We start from the raw sequence: 20,390 nt of genomic DNA, 5'->3' as shown, positions 1-20,390 counted from the left end.
CACCACTTTCCCTTAACAAATCCATGCTGACTGTCCTTTTAATCCATGTCTTTCTAAATGAATATTCATCCGGTCCCTCAATTTTTGCCAGTAATTTTCCCACCACTGAAGTTAGGCTGGCTGGCATGTAATTACTCGGTCTATCCCTTTCTCCTTTTTTAAAAAAATGTACAACATATCAGTCTTCCAGTCCTCTGGCACTACACCTGTAACCAGAGAGGATTGGAAAATGATGGTCAGAGCCTTTGTTATTTCCTCTTAAACTCTATTATTGGTAGTTTTAGTTCTTACTTGATTTGATGTATTCCATACCTGTTCAGTTGTGATTTTGCTGAAATTTTGTATCCATGAAATGTCGATGACCAAATGGAAATGTGATACAAAAATTTGCAAATAGTTATTGCGATGGACACTAGTCTGTCTGGATTAGTTGACCCAATGGGGCAGTTCAGGATAAATATGAATGTGTAGCAAGAAGCAGGGGTTGCAACATTTGAAATTGATTCACTCGATCAATATTCCCAGCATCCTGAACACTAGAAATTGTCCAAATAGCGCTAGCACCGTTTTTATGGCGCTAATCACGTTTAACGTCTCTTTCTAGCGCCGAAATAGTGTCAAAAAATGAACACAGTATGGTATAAATGCTTTGATGACTATCTGTGTGATCCCACTTACCCACCTTAAAAGTTGCATGTCAGGTTTGATGGGTGCCTCGCAGAGATCGACTACCCGTGGGGGTGCTGACCCCACGTTGGAGAGTGAGGGTAAGTCCTGCAAAATACACAGTCTGGGTTGGCTCAATGTTATGTACTGTCTGTGGGCTAGGCATCAGGGATCAGTTTTGCTGGACCGCCGCCTGTTTTCTGCTGTTCTCGGCGGTTGTGAGCCAACTTTCCCTGCAAAGATGACAATACAAATTTTTAACAGAGGGTCCTTCTGCTCTTGTGGCACACATAGATAGTCATCAAAGTACTGTGTGCATTTAATACAGACCTCCTGTTTAATGGCCCTGGCACTGATGCACATGGTTTAGTAGGAAAACATCGAAGTGCAGAAACATCTTTTAAGATGTCAAAAAGCAGTCTTTATAATGTGTGACGATCATTCATGGCAAATAAGATGCAACACTAAGCCTAACGATACCAACATGTCACATAATTTAAGAAATTGGACATGGTCCCTCAGGATATGCGATGTACTGTCTGTGGGCTAGGCTTCGGTTTATGCGATGTACTGTCAATCGTCAACATGTAATGCAGTAGTGGTGGTCCTTCAAATGAGCCAGTTCTATGTGAGTCTACTGATGTCACCCTGCCCCCTCCCCTGCTGCTAACCAGTCATCTGTTGTTTTCTATTTTGCAGATGTAGATTCTGAGTCATCAAATGCAGCAAAGGAAACCCCCAGCTCAATGGATGCCATGGTCGAGGCCACCGACCTCAGCCCTGCTGAGGAACCACCGCAGGAGGAGGAACAAATTCTCGTGGGAGTGGGTGAACCCACGCAGGCACTAACTACTTCAGCTGCAGGCAGCAGTTCGTCGGAGGAGGACACCGTTGCATTCCATGGCTATCCAGCATCCGAGATCCCGGGTCTCAGTGGGTTGCAGCAAAGCACACCTAGGGCATAAGCCCGTATGCCGTTTGTGCGGAGGCTGAGTCGGCAAAGCTGCTCTGCCGAAAGGCAAACCAGCAAATGGATTTGGTGGGACTGTCTGGCGAGCTTCCAGTTCAGCCGACTGCTCCTCGAGGTCATGGGTGGGATGTCTGGAAACATTGCAGCACTATCTGCGGACATAAGGGAGGGCATGACACAGCTAGTAGCTGCAACGCGGGAGAACACCGAGGCTGTCGATGCCGAGCAGCAATTGACGGTCTCGACTCATGGCACTCCAGTCCCCAGTGTCATACCACCCAGACTGACAAAACCAGTGAGTGGTGAGGTTGAGCAACAGGCTCACCACTCAGAAGCCGGGCCTTCCACAGCCCCAGCCTCTCCAGGGCTTCGAATGGCGTCTCTTACGTCTGTCCCCCAACAGCAGCAGCGCCCTGTCCGCGCTGCTAATAAATGTCTTGGGACCACTGTAGGTAGGGGTGTGAGTAAGGGCAACAATGGGGAGGTGGGGGGTGAGTGGTGAAGGTGGCTGCAGCTGATGGATGTTTGGCGCAGGGGTTGTTTTGTTCTTTTGTTGTTTTGAATGTTAAAACTTTGGAAATGTAAACTTTAAACATTCAAAAATTTTATTGGTTACTAAATTAACGTTTACAAAGTTTCATTAATGTACAAATGTTTAATAAATTTAAATTTATTTTTTCACCTGAACCAAATTTGGGCAGTGTCTCATTTGCAGAGTAACAGGGGGAAATCCTTCCCTTCCCTTCCCTTCCCTTCCCTTCCCTTCCCTTCCCTTCCCTTCCCTTCCCTTCCCTTCCCTTCCCTTCCCTTAGCATCATGGATGCTCCATGGAAATTGTGCATTTACTGCCATGATGCACTGAGTATGGTCACAGACAATCTGTATATTCAGCAAGTGGAATCCTTTTCGGTTTCGGTAAACCTCTGGATCCTCAAAACGTGCTCGCAGGGCGATGTGTGTACAGTCAGTGGCAGCCTGTACCTTCAAGAAGCCAGCAATTTGTGCAAAGCCTAAAGCCCCCTCATTCTGTGCCTCCATGGTCATTGGTAAGTTTATGAAGTCCTTTCTGCGTGCATATAGTGCAGTAGTCACCTGGCAAATGCAGCGAACTGCGAGATGGAGCATATATTCCCTGTTGATGCCTGAAAGGAGCCGGAAGCATAGAAGGCGAGTGCTGCAGTCACCTTCACCTTGATGGGCAGAGCAGTCCTACTCACACTTGTAGGCTGCATGTCTGCCTTTATGAACTGGCATATCTCTGTGACCACCTCTTTTCGAAAGCGCTGCCTTCGAATGTACTGTGCCTCAGACATGTGCAGGTATGAGCGCTGTTCCCTGAAAACTCGTGGGGTGTAAGGCCTCCTCCCCATAATTCTGTGAGCTCTTTGATTACGCTGATAATGCTGTTGAATAAGTCGTCTTCCAGGTCTCTGCACCATAGAAAAAGCAGCCAGCAACAAATGGCCCCATTCTTTTTAATGTCCTTAAATGTCCTTAAAAATGAAGTATAAACTCTCAAAATGCTCAGTGTAAAATGCAGCCTTCCCTCCAAATGCTTTCATTCACTGAACTGAAGCTCTGTTTTTCAAGAAGGCGCCGGTTTCATCGTGAATCCGACCTGGTAAGAATTGCATTATTTTTGGCCGTCTTTTTCCACCGACTTGAAAAATGACGGTATTGGCCAATTTTTCAGAAACGACGATATTTGAACGTTCTGACGCCGAGTGACATCACAAAAACAGTCCAAAACAAAGGCGGATGGTATTCTTTACTGCCGGCTGTAAACCGCTGGCCAATATTGGAAAATGACAAAATTTTAGCGTGAGAAAACACACTGCGAAAAAATGGCGGTAAAACTGGCGCAATCCTGGCCAATTTCTCTGATGTTTAATCTGCTGAATAGGATTTAATACCATGGATTATCTTTTTTCTTTTATCTTGTCTTCCCTCTGCCACCCAGCAACGCTGCTGTTTTACCTCCTCCTGCCTAGCCATAGAATTTACTGGGTCTAGCTGCTAGTGCTTTTTGCTTTAGAAGAAAAATAATGACAGAAGAACATCGCCACACTTTAGAGAGAAAACATTAGACTAAATTTTTTTTTTTGATTTGTCTTTTTGAATCATGTAGTGAGATGTGAAGTGTCTGCTTGTTTTTATGAGAAATACTTTATTGCACGATGCTCATCTAGCTGTTCATAAACTCAACTAATGTAGTATGTTTATTGATGATGGGAGCGAGCCTGAGTCACAATTTCAAACCAAATGGTCATAAGCTTAGTTGCTATTCTTGTAATTTCTTTAACGGGTTCTAGAAATCCTTGATTGGCCTTTTATTTTAACAGTGATCATGAAGGGGCGCATGGTCGGACAGAGATGGTCTTGCATGAGGATGAAGAGAGAGCCAAAAAATTACAAAATAACCAAACTGATTGTGGAATGGAAGAAATAGAGAATTGCCAGCCAAGTGAAGACTCTGTTGATACAAGTGTGAAAGTGACTGAAGAACCAGAACTGCAAGAAAACCTCTTCAACGAAAAAATCATTTGTGAACCAGCTGTTGCTAAAGAAACTGATGCAAATGTGAAGGGCTGCAATCATGAATGCATTGATGGGTATGTTGCAAAGAATAGTGTACAGCCCCATTTGCCGGCATACAAAGCTGGAAATATTCTAAATTGACTCCAAATGAGGGCAGTTTTTCAAATAACAAAATACAAAGTTCAATATACACTTTGTTTACAGTAGAACAATGAAATTTATAAAGCAGAAAAAACTTGATTAAGAGTCTAAATTCTACATTAGCATGATGGTAACATTTGTAAGTTCCCTGGTCATACCAAAGGAGTTCTGCAATGAGTCTATCTGTGCAGCCAGGAGAGGAAGGGAGAAAACATCACTCTGAAAATTGAACTTATGTGTTCACTCTGGATGTTTACAGTTAACCCTAGGCTTCATATGTAAAGGTTTTCTACTCGCAGTGCAGTAGAATGCCACCTGACATCCAGTGATCAAGGCTCGTGACTTATCTTTATTCCAACTTTGGAATATTGCTGTCTTGGCTGCCAATGGGTATGCTGGTACAATGAAATTTGTACAAACAGACATCCTAAAAAACGGACACATTTTGGCAGTCCCAAGCAACTGCACCTTGAAACCATGGACACACTCCAAATTACAAACTATGGGCAGCCTTCAATGTACCAAGTCCGTTTAACATGGTGTGGATGGGGAGGTGGAGAGAGTTGGGGATTGGAGGCTGGGGTACAGAGCTGGAGACTGGGCTTGGGAGGAGAGATGGAGAGAACAGGTCCCTCCTCTCCCCGCCCTCATTTTCCCATCTTCACCTGCTCTCGGTCTCCTGATTCTTGGAACTTTTCACACAACAGCTGCTGAAGCGAAACGACAAAGATTCTCAACTGCAGGGGAATCAACCTTTTTATAAAGTAAATCTAATAATATTTGTAGAAGTCATGTGATCTGATGTCATATGATCCAATGTCACGTGGTTAGATGTCATGTGGTCAGAACATCACGTGATCAACCCTCCAGGAATGCCTCCGACCTGTGTTAACAACTACTCCACCAGCACATCAGGTACTGATGAGCTGCTAACATAATTAGATGCATTACATGTTGAGTCTCTGGCACTTGCTATTCTTGCAACTCTAATGCACTAATTTAGATATTCATTTTGTCACTTGTTTCATTTTGTTGACCTGTAAACAGCGCTGTATTTTAAAGTTGGAGCTGGAGAAACTGAGTACAAAAGGCAGGAAATAAAAATTAAATCTCAATTTTTTTATTTATTCGCTGGCAAGGCTGGCATTTATTGGCCATTCCAAATTGCCCTTGAAGATGGTGGTAAGCTGCTGCAGTCCATGTAATGAAGGTACTCCCACAGTGTTGACTTTTGTCATGGTAGTACAACAAAACGGAGTGGCTTGCTAGGCCATTTCAAAGGGCAGTTAAGAGTCAACCACATTGCTGTGGGCTTGGAGTCACATATAGGTAAGGAGGGCAGATTTCCTTCCCTAAAGGACATTAGGGAACCAGTTGGGTTTTTCTGACGATCATTTGGTTGTCATTACAAATATTAGCTTTTTAATTCCAGATTTATTTAATTAACTGAATTTAAATTTCCCCAGCTGCTGTGGTGGGATTTGAACTCTTGTTTCCGGATTATTAGTCCAGGCCTCTGAATTACTTGTCCAGTAACATAACCACTGCCAATTAATAGTACTTTTTGGTGAAGATTTTTCTTTGATAATTTGAGTAATCTTTGATCATTTCAGTAATCGGCTAAATATGCTTAAAGCCATGGGATGTTTTTTCTTTCACCATGTGTTTTTGGAATAACCAGTTTGAAAAACTTGTCTTTTGATGCACAGTAAGTATTTGTAGCTGTAGCTTATGAAAGCTGCATTGTGTCTCAGTTTCTAATGCAGTGTTTTCTGTAGAATTATCATTTCTTCAGAGACCCCTGCTGGTTTGCTTACTCGTGTTTGACACCATCTGTAACATTAGAAACAGAGGGCTCAATTTTCCACAAAACTGTTTTTTGCCGTACTTGAAGAGTTACGCCTGTTTTTTGGGGGCCCAAGTACACCAAAAAAAAAATCATCTAAGTTTCCCCATTTGAATTCTTCATTTTGGTGCCGCCTAGCCTGTTGTCTGGTTTTGGGAGTGGAGTTCAAGATCTGCGGCAAAAAGATTGGGTTGCCACGGTAACCGGGGACACAATGCAGGCTGAGGCTTGAAAGTGAAACATACAGCCATCTCGCAGCAACGTACACAAGCACATTAAACATTGCAGCAACTTACTGCTGTTAAATTATTAAAGTATCCCCTCCCGGTCCCCGCACCTATCCCTGGCCGAATGGCCTCCTCCTGCACGATACCCACTCCTAATTATGCCCGAAAGGCTTCCCCCCACTCCACTCTCTCTTGCCTCTCTTGCTGCTGCTGTCCGGGCATCTGCTGCACTGGTTTACTTATCTGCGCTGATTTTCTTAACTCGCTAGAAGGTTTTTCTACAGAGGCCACATACGCCGGCCTAAGAAGAATTGGAGTAAATCGGAGCTGACCAAACTTGTCCAAATGGCCAGAATTGGTGGGGGTGGCAGGCTACTTTGAATAAAAAAAAACGAACCTAAAAAAATCGTAACTAACTGAATTAACGCTGGTGCACATTGATTGGGGAAACTTGTATGTTTTATCATAGGCCCAAAAAAGTGGCATGCACCAAATAAATGGCACAAATCACTGGGGAAAATTGAGCCCAAAAAGGGAGGGGATGGGAACAAATGAGTGAATCTGCTTATTTATTTATGTATCTTTAAACTATGGTGCTGAAAAGCCACTAATTTTATAACACAAATTATTTTATCATCTTTCTCTTGCAGAGAGGAAGATCTGTACCGTGATGAAGATGAGATAGAAAAAGAAAAATCTCAAAGACTGCTATCTGAAAACCAGCTTGCAGGTAATCTTCTTTCCACTCCCAGCCTACCCCCCATACATCTCTCTTGCTATTGACTTCCTCACCTTCACACCAAATATGTCAGCAGGAACCCAAAACCATCACTTTTGGTTATGGAGTTGGACTTCTGAGTGTAAAATAAAACTGACATTAAAAGAGCTATGCTAAATTTTCCCCAAAGCTTTTTTCGGTGTACTTGGAGAGTTACGCCCGTTTTTTGGGGGCCCAAGTACGGCAAAAAAAAATATTCAGTTTCCTCGTTGGATTTCTTCATTTTGGCATGGTCTAACCTGTCCTTTAGTTTTGGGGGTGGAGCCTTGATCTGCGCCAAAAAGATCGGGTTGCCATGGTAATCGGGGACACAATGTGAGTTGAGGCTGCAAAGTAAAACATACAGCTAGCTCCCAACACATTAAAACACATTGCATCAATTTAAAAACACATTAAAACACATTGCATGAACTTAAAAACATACAAAAATATATTGCAGCAACTTGCCTCCAATTATTAAAACCAGTCACGCTCCCCCGCCCCGAGCCCTGGCCGAAGGGCTTGCCGGTCTGCCTGCCTAGCCCACCCCGACCCCTTGCCAGTGCTGCTCCAGCTCCCCCAGCCCCAAGTGCCTTGCTGGTCTGCACCCCAGCCCCTAGCCCAGGCCAGGTGGCCTTCCGGTCTCCCCTGCCCAGGCCGAGTGGCCTCTCCCTCCCCCCACCTCTCTTACCTTTCCTGCTGCTGCTGTCCGGGCATCTGCTGCACTTACCTGCGCTGATTTATTTAACTCTCCAGAAGGTTTTTCTGCAGAGGCCGCATACGCTGGCGTAAGCAGAACTGGAGTAATTCTCAGCTGGCCAAACTTGCATAAATGGCCAGAATTGGCGCAGGTGGCTGGTTACGCCCTCTTTGGCTGAAAAAAAAACTTACCTAAAAAAAAAAACCGTAACGAACTGATAGTGCAAATTAATTGGGGAAACTTTTTTTTTAAACTTGGGCCAAAAAAAGCAGCCTGATCCAAAATATGGCTCAAATCACTGGGGAAAATTGAGCCCAAGCGTGTTGTACATGCACTGACTACATAAACTGTATCGACAAGCAAGCTCCTATTAGAGCGAGATGAAGTTTTGTGCATATATGGTTTCTACCCCTTTTTTAAGATTTGTAACAAAATATAGTCAGAGTGATGAAAAATTTACAGCACAAAAGACGCTATTCGGCTCAGTGTCTGTGCCGGCTGAAAAAGAACTATCCAGCCTAATCCCACTTTCCAGCTCTTGGTCCGTAGCCCTGTAGGTTACGACACTTCAAGTGCACATCCGAGTGCCTTTTAAATCCAATGAGGGTTTCTGTCTCTCCCACCCTTTCAGGCAGTGAATTCCAGACTCCCACCACCCTCTGGGTGAAAAAAAGTTCACCTCAACGCTCCACTAATCCGACTACCATTTTAAATCTATCATCATCATAATAGGCAGTCCCTCGGAATCGAGGAAAACTTGCTTCCACTCCTGAAGTGAGTTCTTTGGTGGCTGAACAGTCCAGTATGAGAGCCACAGACCCTGTCACAGGCGGGACAGATAGTTGTTGAGGGAAGGGGTGGGTGGGATTGGTTTGCCGCACGCTCTTTCCGCTGCCTGCGCTTGATTTCTGCACTCACTCAGCGTTGAGACTCGAAGTGCTCAACGTCCTCCCGGATGCACTTTCTCCACTTAGGGCGGTCTATGGCCAGGGACTCCCATAGCGGTGATGTCGCACTTTTTCAGGGAGGCTTTGAGGGTTTCCTTGTAGCGTTTCCACTGCCCACCTTTGGCTCATTTGCCGTGAAGGAGCACTTGCTTTGGGAGTCTCATGTCTGGCGTGCGAACTTTATGACCTGCCCAGCGAAGCTGATCGAGTGTGGTAAGTGCTTCAATGCTGGGGATGTTGGCCTGGACGAGGACACTGATGTTGGTGCGCCTGTCCTCCCATGGACTTTGTAGGATCTTGCGGAGACGTCATTGGCGATGTATCTCCAGTGACTTGAGGTGTCTTCTGTACATCGTCCATGCCTCTGAGCCATACAGGAGGGCAGATATTACTACAACCCTGTAGACCATGAGTTTGGTGGTAGATTTGAGGGCCTGGTCTTCAGGCTGCACTGGAGGTGGTGTTGAATCTCCGCATCAATGTCTGCTTTTGTTGAGAAGAGGCTCACGAGGTATATTGTCGAGGGCCGCGCCATGGATCTTGGTGACTGGGGGGCAGTGCTGTGCGGCGAGGACAGGCTGGTGGAGGACCTTTGTCTTACAGATGTTTAGCGTAAGGCCCATGCTTTCGTATGCCTCAGTGAAACACAAAAGGATAGTATGCAGGTACAACAAGTAATCAGGAAGACCAATGGAATCTTGGCCTTTATTGCAAAGGGGATGGAGTATAGAAGCAGGGAAGTCTTGTTACAGCTGTACAGGGTATTGGTAAGGCCAAACCTGGAATACTGCGTGCAGTTTTGCTTTCCATATTTACGAAAAGATATACTTGCTGTGGAGGCAGTTCAGAGAAGGTTCACTAGGTTGATCCCGGGATGAGTGGATTGATTTATGAGGAAAGGTTGAGTAGGTTGGGCCTCTACTCATTGGAATTCATGAGAGATGATCTTATAGAAATGTATAAGATTGAGGGGGTTTGACAAGATGGATACAGAGAGGATGTTTCCACTGGTGGGGGGAGACTAGAACTAGAGAGCATGATCTTAGGATTAGGGGCCGCCCATTTAGAACTGAGATGAGGAGAAATTTCTTCTGAGGGTTGTGAATCTATGGAATTCGCTGCCTCAGAGCTGTGGAAGCTGGGACATTTAAGACCGAAATAGACAGTTTCTTAAGCGATAAAGGGTTATGGGAAGCGGGCAGGGAAATGGAGCCGAGTCCATGATCAGATCAGCCTTATGGCCTACTCCTGCTCCTATTTCTTATGTTTTTATGTTCTAATACGTTGACTATATCCTGGAGTTCAGCCTCCGAATGTGCGCAGACGCAAGCATCGTTCGCCTACTGTAGCTCAACGACAGAGGTTGGGGTGTGTTATGTATCCGACATAGTTACTGCTTGTACTATTACAAGGTGTGCCACCAGAGGGCACCGCAGTGGGAGACTTGCAAGTTACTTGTACAGGTGTGCCTGGCCTAGTATAAAAGGCAGGCCACCAGGTGTGATCCTCACTCTGGAGTTATCAATAAAAGACTACGGTCATTACAGTTCCAGTACAACACATTGCCTCGTGGAGTCATTATCAGTGCATCCAAAGATGTAACGGGGTGGTCTTGGACCTGGCTTGGAGACTGCGAAGGTTGAACAGCTTCCCACTGGTTCTGTAGTTTAGTTCCACTCCAGCGGGGAGCTTGTTGACTGAGGTGGAGCATGGCGGCGAGGAAGATTGAGAAGAGGGTTGGGGCGAAGACGCAGCCCTGTTTGACCCTGGTCCGGATGTGAATTGGGTCTGTAATGGATCCGTTGGTAAGGATCACGGCCTGCATGTCGTCGTGAAGCAGGTGAAGAATGCTGACAAACTTTTGAGGGCATCCAAAACGGAGGAGGACGCTCCATAGACCCTTGCAGTTGACAGTGTCAAAAGCCTTTGCAAGGTTGGAAAAAGGCCATGTATAAGAGCTGGCTCTGCTCCCTGCATTTTTCCTGCAGCTGTCACGCTGCAAAGATATGTCCGTTGTGCCCCGTAGGGGCCGAAATCCACACTGTGACTCCGGGAGGAGCTCCTCAGCCACGGAGAAGACGGTTGAAAAGAACTCTAGCGACAACTTTTCCCAGTGGCTGATAACAGGGAGATTCCCCTGTACTTGCCGTAGTCGGACTTGTCCCCTTTTTTAAAGATGGTCACGATCACTGCATCTCTGAGATCTCCCGGCATGCTCTCCTCCCTCCAGAGGAGAGAGATGAGGTCATGTATCCGCGCCAACAGCGCCTCTCCACCATACTTTAGCGCTTCAGCAGGAATTCCATCCGCTCCCGTAGCCACCTAGTTCTTGAGCTGTTTTATAGCTTTTCCTACCTCATGCAACGTTAGGGTTTCACCTGAGGTGGTGGCGGGTCGCATGCTGCGGGATGGAGTCGGGAACACTCGAGTCAGGCAGAGTCTCGATTGAGGAGATCTTCGAAGTGCTCACTTCAGCGGGCCCTGACACCCTGGTGTCCTTGATGAGTGTTTCCCCATTCTTGGCCAGCAGTGGGGTGGGGCCTTGGGAGTTTGGACCGTAGATGGCCTTGATTGAAGAATTCTCTCATATCGTGGCTGTTGGCCAGTTGTTGTATCTCCTGTGCTTTCTCCATCCATTACCTGTTCTTTAAGTCCCGGGTTTTTTGATGGCCTTGAGCCGCCTGTAATGTTGCTTTGCTGCTCCCGAGTTGGGTTGTTGCTTGCGGCTCAGAAATGCTCTGCGCTTGCGATCTATTAGTTCTTGGATCTCCCTGATCATTCTCATCAAACCAGTCCTGGTGTTTTCTGGTTGAGTGACCAAATGTCTCTTTACAGGCACTGGTTATGGAGACCTGGAGGGCAGACCAAGCACTGTGGGGATTCTGCATCTCAGGGTCATCAAGTCACGCCAGGTTAGCTGTGAGGCGCTGGCTGTATAGGGCTCTCTTAGCTGGGTCGTTAAGTGCCCCAGCATTTTTTTGCAGCACTGCTTCTGCTGTCCCCTCTGTTTTGGGGCTATGATGGATCGGATTAGGCGGTGGTCCGTCCAGCAGTCGTCAGCTCCTGTCATGGCGCGGGTGATGTGATCGTCCTTGTGATCCCTGGCTCGGACAATGACATAGTTGAGCAGGTGCCAGTGTTTGGAGCGAGGGTGTTGCCACGATGCCTTGTATTTGTCCCTCTGGCAGAACAGGGTGTTGGTGATGAGTTCATGTTCTAGACATTTTGTCTGGAGTTGGATACCGCTTGAGTTGGCTTTCCCTACCCCCTCTCTGCCAATCACGCCTCCCCAGAGGACTGTGGCTTTGCTGACCCTGGCATTGAAGCCACCTAGGAGGATCAATGTGTCGCTCACGGGGACACGGGACAGGGATGTTTCGAGGTTGGAATGAAAACCCTCTTTGGTCTCATCCATTGCATCGAGTGTTGGGGCGTATGCACTGATGACTGTGGCGCATTGGTTCCGGGATAAGGTGAGTTGAAGAGTCATGGGGTGTTCGTTAACCCCGCAAGGGGAGTCTTTGAGGTGGTCGACCAGCTCATTTTTGATGGCGAAGTCGACTCCGTGAAGGTGCCGTTCTTCCTCTGCTTTTCCGTTCCAGAAAAAGGTGTAACCTCCACCTGGTTCCTTGTGCTTGCCTTTCCTTGCCCACCGGGTCTCGCTTAGGGTGGCGATGTCAATGTCAAAGCGTCTTAAGTTCCCGGGCAGCTATGGCGGTGCGGCGTTCCGGCCTGTCGCTGTTGGAGTTGTCCATGAAGGTCCTGACGTTCTAGGTCCCGAACTTCATGTTAACGAAGTGGAAGATGCCTGTGCGCGAGTTCTTTTAACAAGGGGTGACCATTGCATACCGGCAACCACACGGGCTTAGCTGAGCAAGGTCTTGGTCCAGTGGGAAGGGGGTCCAAGACGACTGGAGACCAGGCACTGCTGTATGAGCCTAGTTGCCTACGATGAGGTGTTGGCCGCAAGCTCGGCGCTGAGTAGCAACCTTGATGGTAGGTGGCCCGAGGCTTGGTTGGGGACCGGCATTAGGAAGGTCAGTTGTACACTGGGGTTCCAAGGGATGTTTTAAAAGCTACTTCCAAAGTTTAAAAAAAAAAAGTTTTCCAGAGTTATTTAAAAGTTTCTCCAGAGGTTCTTTTAACAAAAAAATTTCTCCAGGTTGTTTAAAAGTTTAAAAGTTTTCCCAAATTGTTTAAAAAGTTTCTCAAGTTGATTTAAAAGTTTAAGATGCAACTCCGTCGTAGGTTACTCCCTTGGCAATGCTCCATAGGCGCTGTCAGCCCTCTGCAGCTGTACAAAGCCCTGGCCAGGCCACACCCAGAGCACCGCGGGGAAGTAGAGACCCAGTCTTCCCCGAAGGGAGCCCGAACATCACCGGGGAGAGGCCTGGATGCCGCTGAGGGCCTAAGCCCAAGCTGGGTGTGTTGAGCAGTAGTTTCGGCTAGTTTCCTCTGTTGTCCTGGGCCGGTCCCGGAGTCCCTTTGGCCGGTTAGTTGCCAGCCCTGGAGCCTGACCGGCCGAATCTATGCCTCCTGGTTACTGACGCCTCTCCTGGGGGAAATAAGTCCTTTTATACACCTCAATCAAGTCTTCCCTCAGCCTCCTCTGTTCCAAAGAAAACAACCCCAGCCTATCCAATCTGTCCTCATAGCTAAAATTCTCCAGTCCTGGCAACATCCTCACAAATCTCCTCTTTCCCCTCTCTAGTGCAATCACATCTTTCCTGTACTCGCGTGACCAGAACTGCATGCAGTACTTTAGCTGTGGCCCAACTAGTGTTTTATACAGTTCAAGCATAACCTCCCTGCTCTTGTGTTCTATGTCTCGGCTAATAAAGGAACGTATCCCTTATGCTTTCTTAACTACTTTATCTACCTGTCCTGCTACCTTCAGGGATCTGTGGACATGCACTCCAATGTCCCTCTTTTCTTCTACACTTCTTGGTTTCCAACCATTTATTGTGTATTCCCTTGCCTTGTTCGCCGCCCTCAATTGCATTACCTCGCACTTCTCCGGATTAAATTCTATTTGCCACTTTTCTCCAATATGTATTAATCTGATACTATGCTATAAAGATTTTGCTGTTAGATATATAACTTTCCAAAGCTTAAAATATCTAATTTTAAGAAGCTGTGACTGCAGTTGCCGTTGCAAGATATCTAATGCCACCTGAGTATTTCCACAGTCTTGTGCTCCATTAGAGCACTGCTGATCGCAGCCCTGACTTTAGCAGTAGTGCTGTAATATACAGGAGACAATGCCAGTACTCCAGAGTTATGGATGAGCACCTCAGATTTCTTCTTCACCCCCACTCTTGCTATTGCAAAGACAAAAGATGGTTATCTGAATAATGGTATGATGCTTGACAGTTTTATACTGAATAACATTGTGCAATCTACCCGTACTAGAATCAGGCCTGTATCAGTACATTGGCCTGATTTGATTTGCTTGTGGTAATTCAGTCAAATACGTATCCATCTTCTCTTAATGCCTAGCTGGGTAGACAAAATAACCTTCATTTCAAAATGAAGCTATCCAGACCACAACTGGGTGGTAACTTTACCAGGAGGTGCTTTCATTTGGGATTTTTTTCTTTTTACAGTTTAAATGTGGCAAACGTCTTGCTCTGGGATCCTCCAATGGCTTAAATGGTTTATCTAGTGAGCAGCTGAGCCAAGATTCTGAAGAGGATTGATAGGGTAGATGCTGAGAGGTTGTTTCCCTTGGCTGGAATGTTTAGAACTAGGGGCACAGTCTCAGGATAAGGGGTAGGCCATTTAGAACCGAGATGAGAAGGAATTTCTTCAATCAGGGTTGTGAATCTTTGGAATTCTCTGCCCCAGTGGGCTGTGGATGCTGAGTGTTTGAATATATTCAAGGTTGAGATAGATAGATTTTTGGAGACTAGGGGAATCAAGGAATATGGAGATCAGGCAGGAAAGTGGAGTTGAGGGGTCCAAAGGTCAGTACCGCTGGAAAGCTGATGCTCCCCCCACCTTTTTGTGGCCATTAGCGCCAAAATGTTTTTGTGGTTGGGCCACCTCATATACAGCTCCAAAAGTGAACAAATAGGTTCCAGCGCTAATGAACCCTTCCAAAGTGAATTTTTCAGTGGTGTGGCTGTCTTAATTTGAGCGTTATCACCACTGAGAAATTCAGCATGCAGGTAAGGGTTTCTAATGAGCCAGCTGCCCTCTGGTCTTTTTAAAGGCCAGGGTTTGCAGCAAGGCCCTGAGGGAGGGGCGGGGGTGGGAAGGAGTATGGAGGGATGGCTGGTGTAAGAGGTACAAGGAGAGTCCCAGGTTTACTGATATGGAATTGGAGACACTGATGGACGGTGTGGAGGACAGAAGAATACTGTTTCCTGACGTGGGGAGACCTGACAGGCAGTACATAATGCACGGAGGGAGGTTGCAGGGGAGGTGTCTGGCACCTCCATATATGTGAGGACGCATCTACCCAGAAAGGTGCTGGCCAGCCTGTACCTGGCCCTTCCAGGGTGCCGATAGGTCGAGCCTCTTCGCTCTGGGGCGATGGGAATCCTCCTCCTGCACCACCACCACCTCCTCAGGTAGTACTCCAGCGGCTATCCCCTCATGATGGCTAAGTTGTATAACATGCAGCAGAACATGACTATTATGGAGACCCATTGAGGAGAGTACTGCAGTGTGCCACCAGAGTGGTCCAGACACCGGAATCTCTGCTTAAGGATTCTACTCGATGATGCACCTGGTGGCACAATGAGCATAGAAAATAGGTGCAGGAGTAGGCCATTCGGCCCTTCAAGCCTGCACCACCATTCAATAAGATCATTCCCTCAGTACCCCTTTCCTGCTTTCTCTCCATACCCCTTGATCCCCTTAGCCGTAAGGGCCATATCTAACTCCCTCTTGAATATATTCATGAACTGCCATCAACTACTCTCTGCGGCAGGGAATTCCATAGGTTAACAACTCTCTGAGTGAAGAAGTTTCTCCTCATCTCAGTCCTAAATGGCCTACCCCTTATCCTAAGACTATGTCCCCTGGTTCTGGACTTTCCCAATGTCGGGAACATTCTTCCCGCATCTAACTGTCCAGTCCCGTCAGAATCTTATACGTTTCTATGAGATCCCCTCTCATCCTTCTAAACTCCAGTGAATAAAAGCCCAGTTAATCCAGTCTCTCCTCATATGACTCATCCCTGGAATCAGTCTGGTGAACCTTCGCTGCACTCCCTCAATAGCAAGAAAGTCCATCCTCAGATTAGGAGACCAAAACTGTACACATATTCCAGGTGAGGCCACACGAAGGCCCTGTACAACTGCAGTAAGATCTCCCTGCTCCTATACTCAAATCCCCTAGCTATGAAGGCCAACATACCATTTGCCGCCTTCACCGCCTGCTATACCTGCATGCCCACTTTCAGTGACTGATGAACCATGACACCCAGGTCTCATTGCACCTCCCCTTTTTCTAATCTGCCGCCATCCAGATGATATTCTACCTTTGTGTTTTTGTCCCCAAGATGGATAACCTCACATTTATCCACATTTATACTGCATCTGTCATGCATTTTCCCACTCATCTAACCTGTCCAAGTCACCCTGCAGTCTCTTGGCGGCGTCCTCACAGCTCACACCGCCACCCAGTTTAGTGTCATCCGCAAACTTGGAGACATTACACTCAATTCCTTCATCTAAATCGTTAATGTATATGTAAAGAGCTGGTGTTCCCAGCGCTGAGCCCTGCAGCACTCCACTCGTCACTGCCTGCCATTCTGAAAAGGACCCGTTTACCCCGGCTCTCTGCTTCCTGTCTGCCAACCAGTTCTCTATCCATGTCAGTACATTACCCCCAATACCATGTGCTTTGATTTTGCACACCAATCTCTTGTGTGGGACCTTGTCAAAAGCCTTTTAAAAGTCCAAATACACCATATCCACTGGTTCTCCCTTGTCGACTCTACTAGTTACATCCTCACAAAATTCCAGAAGATTCGTCAAGCATGATTTCCCTTTCATAAATCCATGTGATTTGGTGCGATCCTGTCACTGCTTTCCAAATGCGCTGCTATTTAATCCTTAATGATTGATTCCAACATTTTCCCCACTACTGATGTCAGGCTAACCAGTCTATAATTACCCGTTTTCTCTCTCCCTCCTTTTTTTAAAAAGTGGTGTTACATTAGCTACCCTCCAGTCCATAGGAACTGATCCAGAGTCGAGTGACTGTTGGAAAATGATCACCAATGCATCCACTATTTCTAGGGCCACTCCCTTAAGTACTCTGGGATGCAGACTCTCAGGCCCTGGGGATTTATCGGCCTTCAATCCCATCAATTTCCCTAACACAATTTCCTGCCTAATAAGGATATCCTTCAGTTCCTCCTTCTCACTAGATCTACTGTCCCCTAGTACAATCGGAAGGTTACTTGTGTCTTCCTTTGTGAAGGCAGAAACAAAGTATTTGTTCAATTGGTCTGCCATTTCTTTATTCCCCATTATAAGTTCACCTGAATCTGACTGCAAGGGACCTATGTTTGTCTTCACTAATCTTTTTCTCTTCTCTTATAGAAGCTTTTGCAGTCAGTTTTTATGTTCCCTGCAAGCTTCCTCTCGTACTCTATTTTCCCCCTCTTAATTAAACCCTTCGTCTTCCTCTGTTGAATTCTAAATTTGTCCCAGTCCTCAGATTTGTTGCTTTTTCTAGCCAATTTATATGCCTCTTCCTTGGCTTCAACGCTATTCCTAATTTCCCTTGTTAGCCGTGGTTGAGCCACTTTCCCAGTTTTATTTTTACTCCAGACAGGGATGTACAATTGCTGAAGTTCATCCATGTGATCTTTAAATGTTTGCCATTTCTTATCCACCGTCAACCCTTTACGTATCCTTTGCCAGTCTATTCTAGCCAAGTCACACCTCATACCTTCGAAGTTACCTTTCCTTGAGTTCAGTACCCTAGTTTCCGAATTAACCGTGTCACTCTCCATCTTAATAAAGAATTCTACCATATTATGGTCACTCTTCCCCAAGGGGCCTTGCACAACAAGATTGCTAATTAGTCCCTTCTCATTACACATCACCCAGTCTAGGATGGCCAGCTCTCTAGTTGGTTCCTCGACATATTGGTCTAGAAAACCATCCCTAATACACTCCAGGAATCCTCCTCCACCGCATTGCTACCAGTTTGGTTAGCCCAATCTGTATGTAGATTAAAGTCGCCCATGATAACTGCTGTACCTTTATTGCACACATCCCTTATTTCTTGTTTGATGCTGTCCCCAACCTCACTACTATTGTTTGGTAGTCTGTACACAACTCCCACAAGCGTTTTCTGCCCTTTTGAATTCCGCAGCTCCACCCATACCGATTCCACATCATCCAGGCTAATGTTCCTCCTTACTATTGCATTAATTTCCTCTTTAACCAGCAACGCCACCCCGCCTCCTTTTCCTTTCTGTCTATACTTCCTAAATGCCGAATACCCTTGGATGTTGAGTTCCCAGCCTTGGTCACCCTGGAGCCATGTCTCTGTGATGCCAATGACATCATACCCATTAACTGCTATCTGCGCAGTTAATTCATCCACCTTATTCCAAATACTCCTCGCGTTGAGGCACAGAGCCTTCAGGCTTGTCTTTCTAACACACTTTTCCCCTTTAGAATTTTGGTGTAATGTGGCCCTTTTTGTTTTTTGCCTTGGCTTTCTCTGCCCTCCACTATTACTATTCTCCTTTCTAGCTTTTGCTTCTGACTCCATTTTATTTCCCTCTGTCTCCCTGCATAGGTTCCCATCCCCCTGCCATATTAGTTTAACTCCTCCCCAACAGCACTAGCAAACACTGCCCCTGGTTCCGGTCCTGCCCAGGTGCAGACCGTCCGGTTTGTACTGGTCCCATCTCCCCCAGAACCGGTTCCAATGCCCCAGGAACTTTAATCCCTCCCTTTTGCACCACTGCTCAAGCCACATATTCATCTGAGCTATCCTGCGATTCCTATTCTGACTAGCACGTGGCACTGGTAGCAATCCTGAGATTACTACTTTTGAGGTACTACTTTTTAATTTATCTCGCAGGACCTCATCCTGTTTTTTTTACCTATATCGTTGGTACCTATATGTACCACGACAACTGGCTGTTAACCCTCCCTTTTCAGAATGTCCTGCACCCGCTCTGAGACATCCTTGACCCTTGCACCAGGGAGGCAACATACCATCCTGGAGTCTCGGTTGCGGCCGCAGAAACGCCTATCTATTCCCTTTACAATTGAATTCCCTATCACTATCGTTCTCCTACTCTCTTTCCTGCCCTCCTGTGCAGCAGAGCCAGCCATGGTGCCGTGAACTTGGCGGCTGCTGCTCTCCCCTAATGAGTCATCCCCCTCAACAGTACCCAAAGCGGTGCATCTGTTTTGCAGGGGGATGACCGCAGGGGATCCTTGCACTGCTCTTCCTGTTGGTCTTCCATTCCTTATCTGGCTGTGGACCCTTTACCTGCGGTAAGACCAACTCACTAAACGTGCTATTCACGTCATTCTCAGCATCGTGCATGCTCCAGAGTGAATCCACCCGCAGCTCCAGTTCCACAGTGCGGTCCGTCAGGAGCTGGAGGCGGATACGCTTCCTGCACATGTAGTCGTCAGGGACACTGGAAGCGTCCCTGACTTCCCATATGGAACAGGAGGAGCATAACACAAGTCCGAGCTCTCCTGCCATGACTTAACCCCGAGATAAACTTAAATTGGCTACAACATCATTGTATGCATGCTCTGGCACTGTCCTAGGGTTCCGCAGAGGAGTGAGCAGCCAAGTGGACAGGGGATATCCCTTGTCCCCAAGCAGCCAACCGCAATCCTAATTCGGGCTGGTGAAGACGGCGGGCACACTGGGCTGGCGCAGAATGAACTAATCATGGCTGCTTCCTCCCTTGCCTGCTGCCTGTCTGCACGGTGCTTCTCCTGCATGCTGCCCTGCTTCTGACCAGGTGTACCAGATGTCACCCTCCCATCACTCCTCCCATTCTCAGGGTGAGCCCTGCCAAGCATGTCTCTGCAGCCCACAGGCCTCCACTAAAGAGTCAGACCTGAAAGTTATACAAAAGTATGTGCAAACCTCTAAGCAGCATTCAGCAGGTTGAATGGAGCCAAAATAATTAATAAAACTATTAAAAGATAAATACAGTGGATACTGTAATCTTAAATACTAAAATTAATAAAACTATTTCCCTACCAAAGGGCCCCGATCGCGGCAACACTCCAGCGGTGTCAATTTCAAGCACCGACTCGAATACCTCGTGGGGGCACCACTGGGAAAAGGCTTACCTTTTGGCAGCTGAGAATCTTTGTCCTTGCTGCTTTTCAGCGGCCCGCACGCTGCAGAGCTCTCCGCTGGAAAGTCTCTTTTACAGCGACTTCACTGCGCCATTTCCGGCGGAAGTGCACACCGCTCAAATCCCCCCCCCCCCCCCCCCCCCCTGCCGAGCTGAATATGGGCCCTGAGGTCTATGATCAGCCATGATCTTATTGAATGGCGGAGTAGGCTCAAGGGGCCGTATGGCCTACTGCTCCTAATTCTTGTGCTATGTTCTTGTATAAAGACGATTAGAGGCTTGCTCAC

General features: G+C 46.8%; 1 protein-coding gene across 13 annotated transcripts in view; it reads left to right on the top strand.

The window, feature by feature from the left end:
• The window catches only part of LOC139264375 (ubiquitin thioesterase otulin-like), a 138,310-nt gene that overhangs the window by 60,012 nt on the left and 57,908 nt on the right, over window positions 1-20,390 (top strand). For all 13 annotated transcript variants that reach the window (XR_011593332.1, XM_070880732.1, XM_070880729.1 and 10 more), the window contains 2 exons: window positions 3,979-4,248; window positions 7,039-7,118. Coding sequence is in view for 12 of the 13 variants with exons in the window: in XM_070880732.1 (XP_070736833.1) it covers window positions 3,979-4,248; window positions 7,039-7,118 (350 nt within the window). In the remaining variant the exon portion in view is untranslated. The remainder of the gene's footprint in view (window positions 1-3,978; window positions 4,249-7,038; window positions 7,119-20,390) is intronic.

This window comes from Pristiophorus japonicus, chromosome 5 (genome assembly GCF_044704955.1).
Source record: "Pristiophorus japonicus isolate sPriJap1 chromosome 5, sPriJap1.hap1, whole genome shotgun sequence".
NCBI lineage: Eukaryota > Metazoa > Chordata > Chondrichthyes > Pristiophoridae > Pristiophorus > Pristiophorus japonicus.
This window is presented reverse-complemented; position numbering and strand designations above follow the sequence as displayed.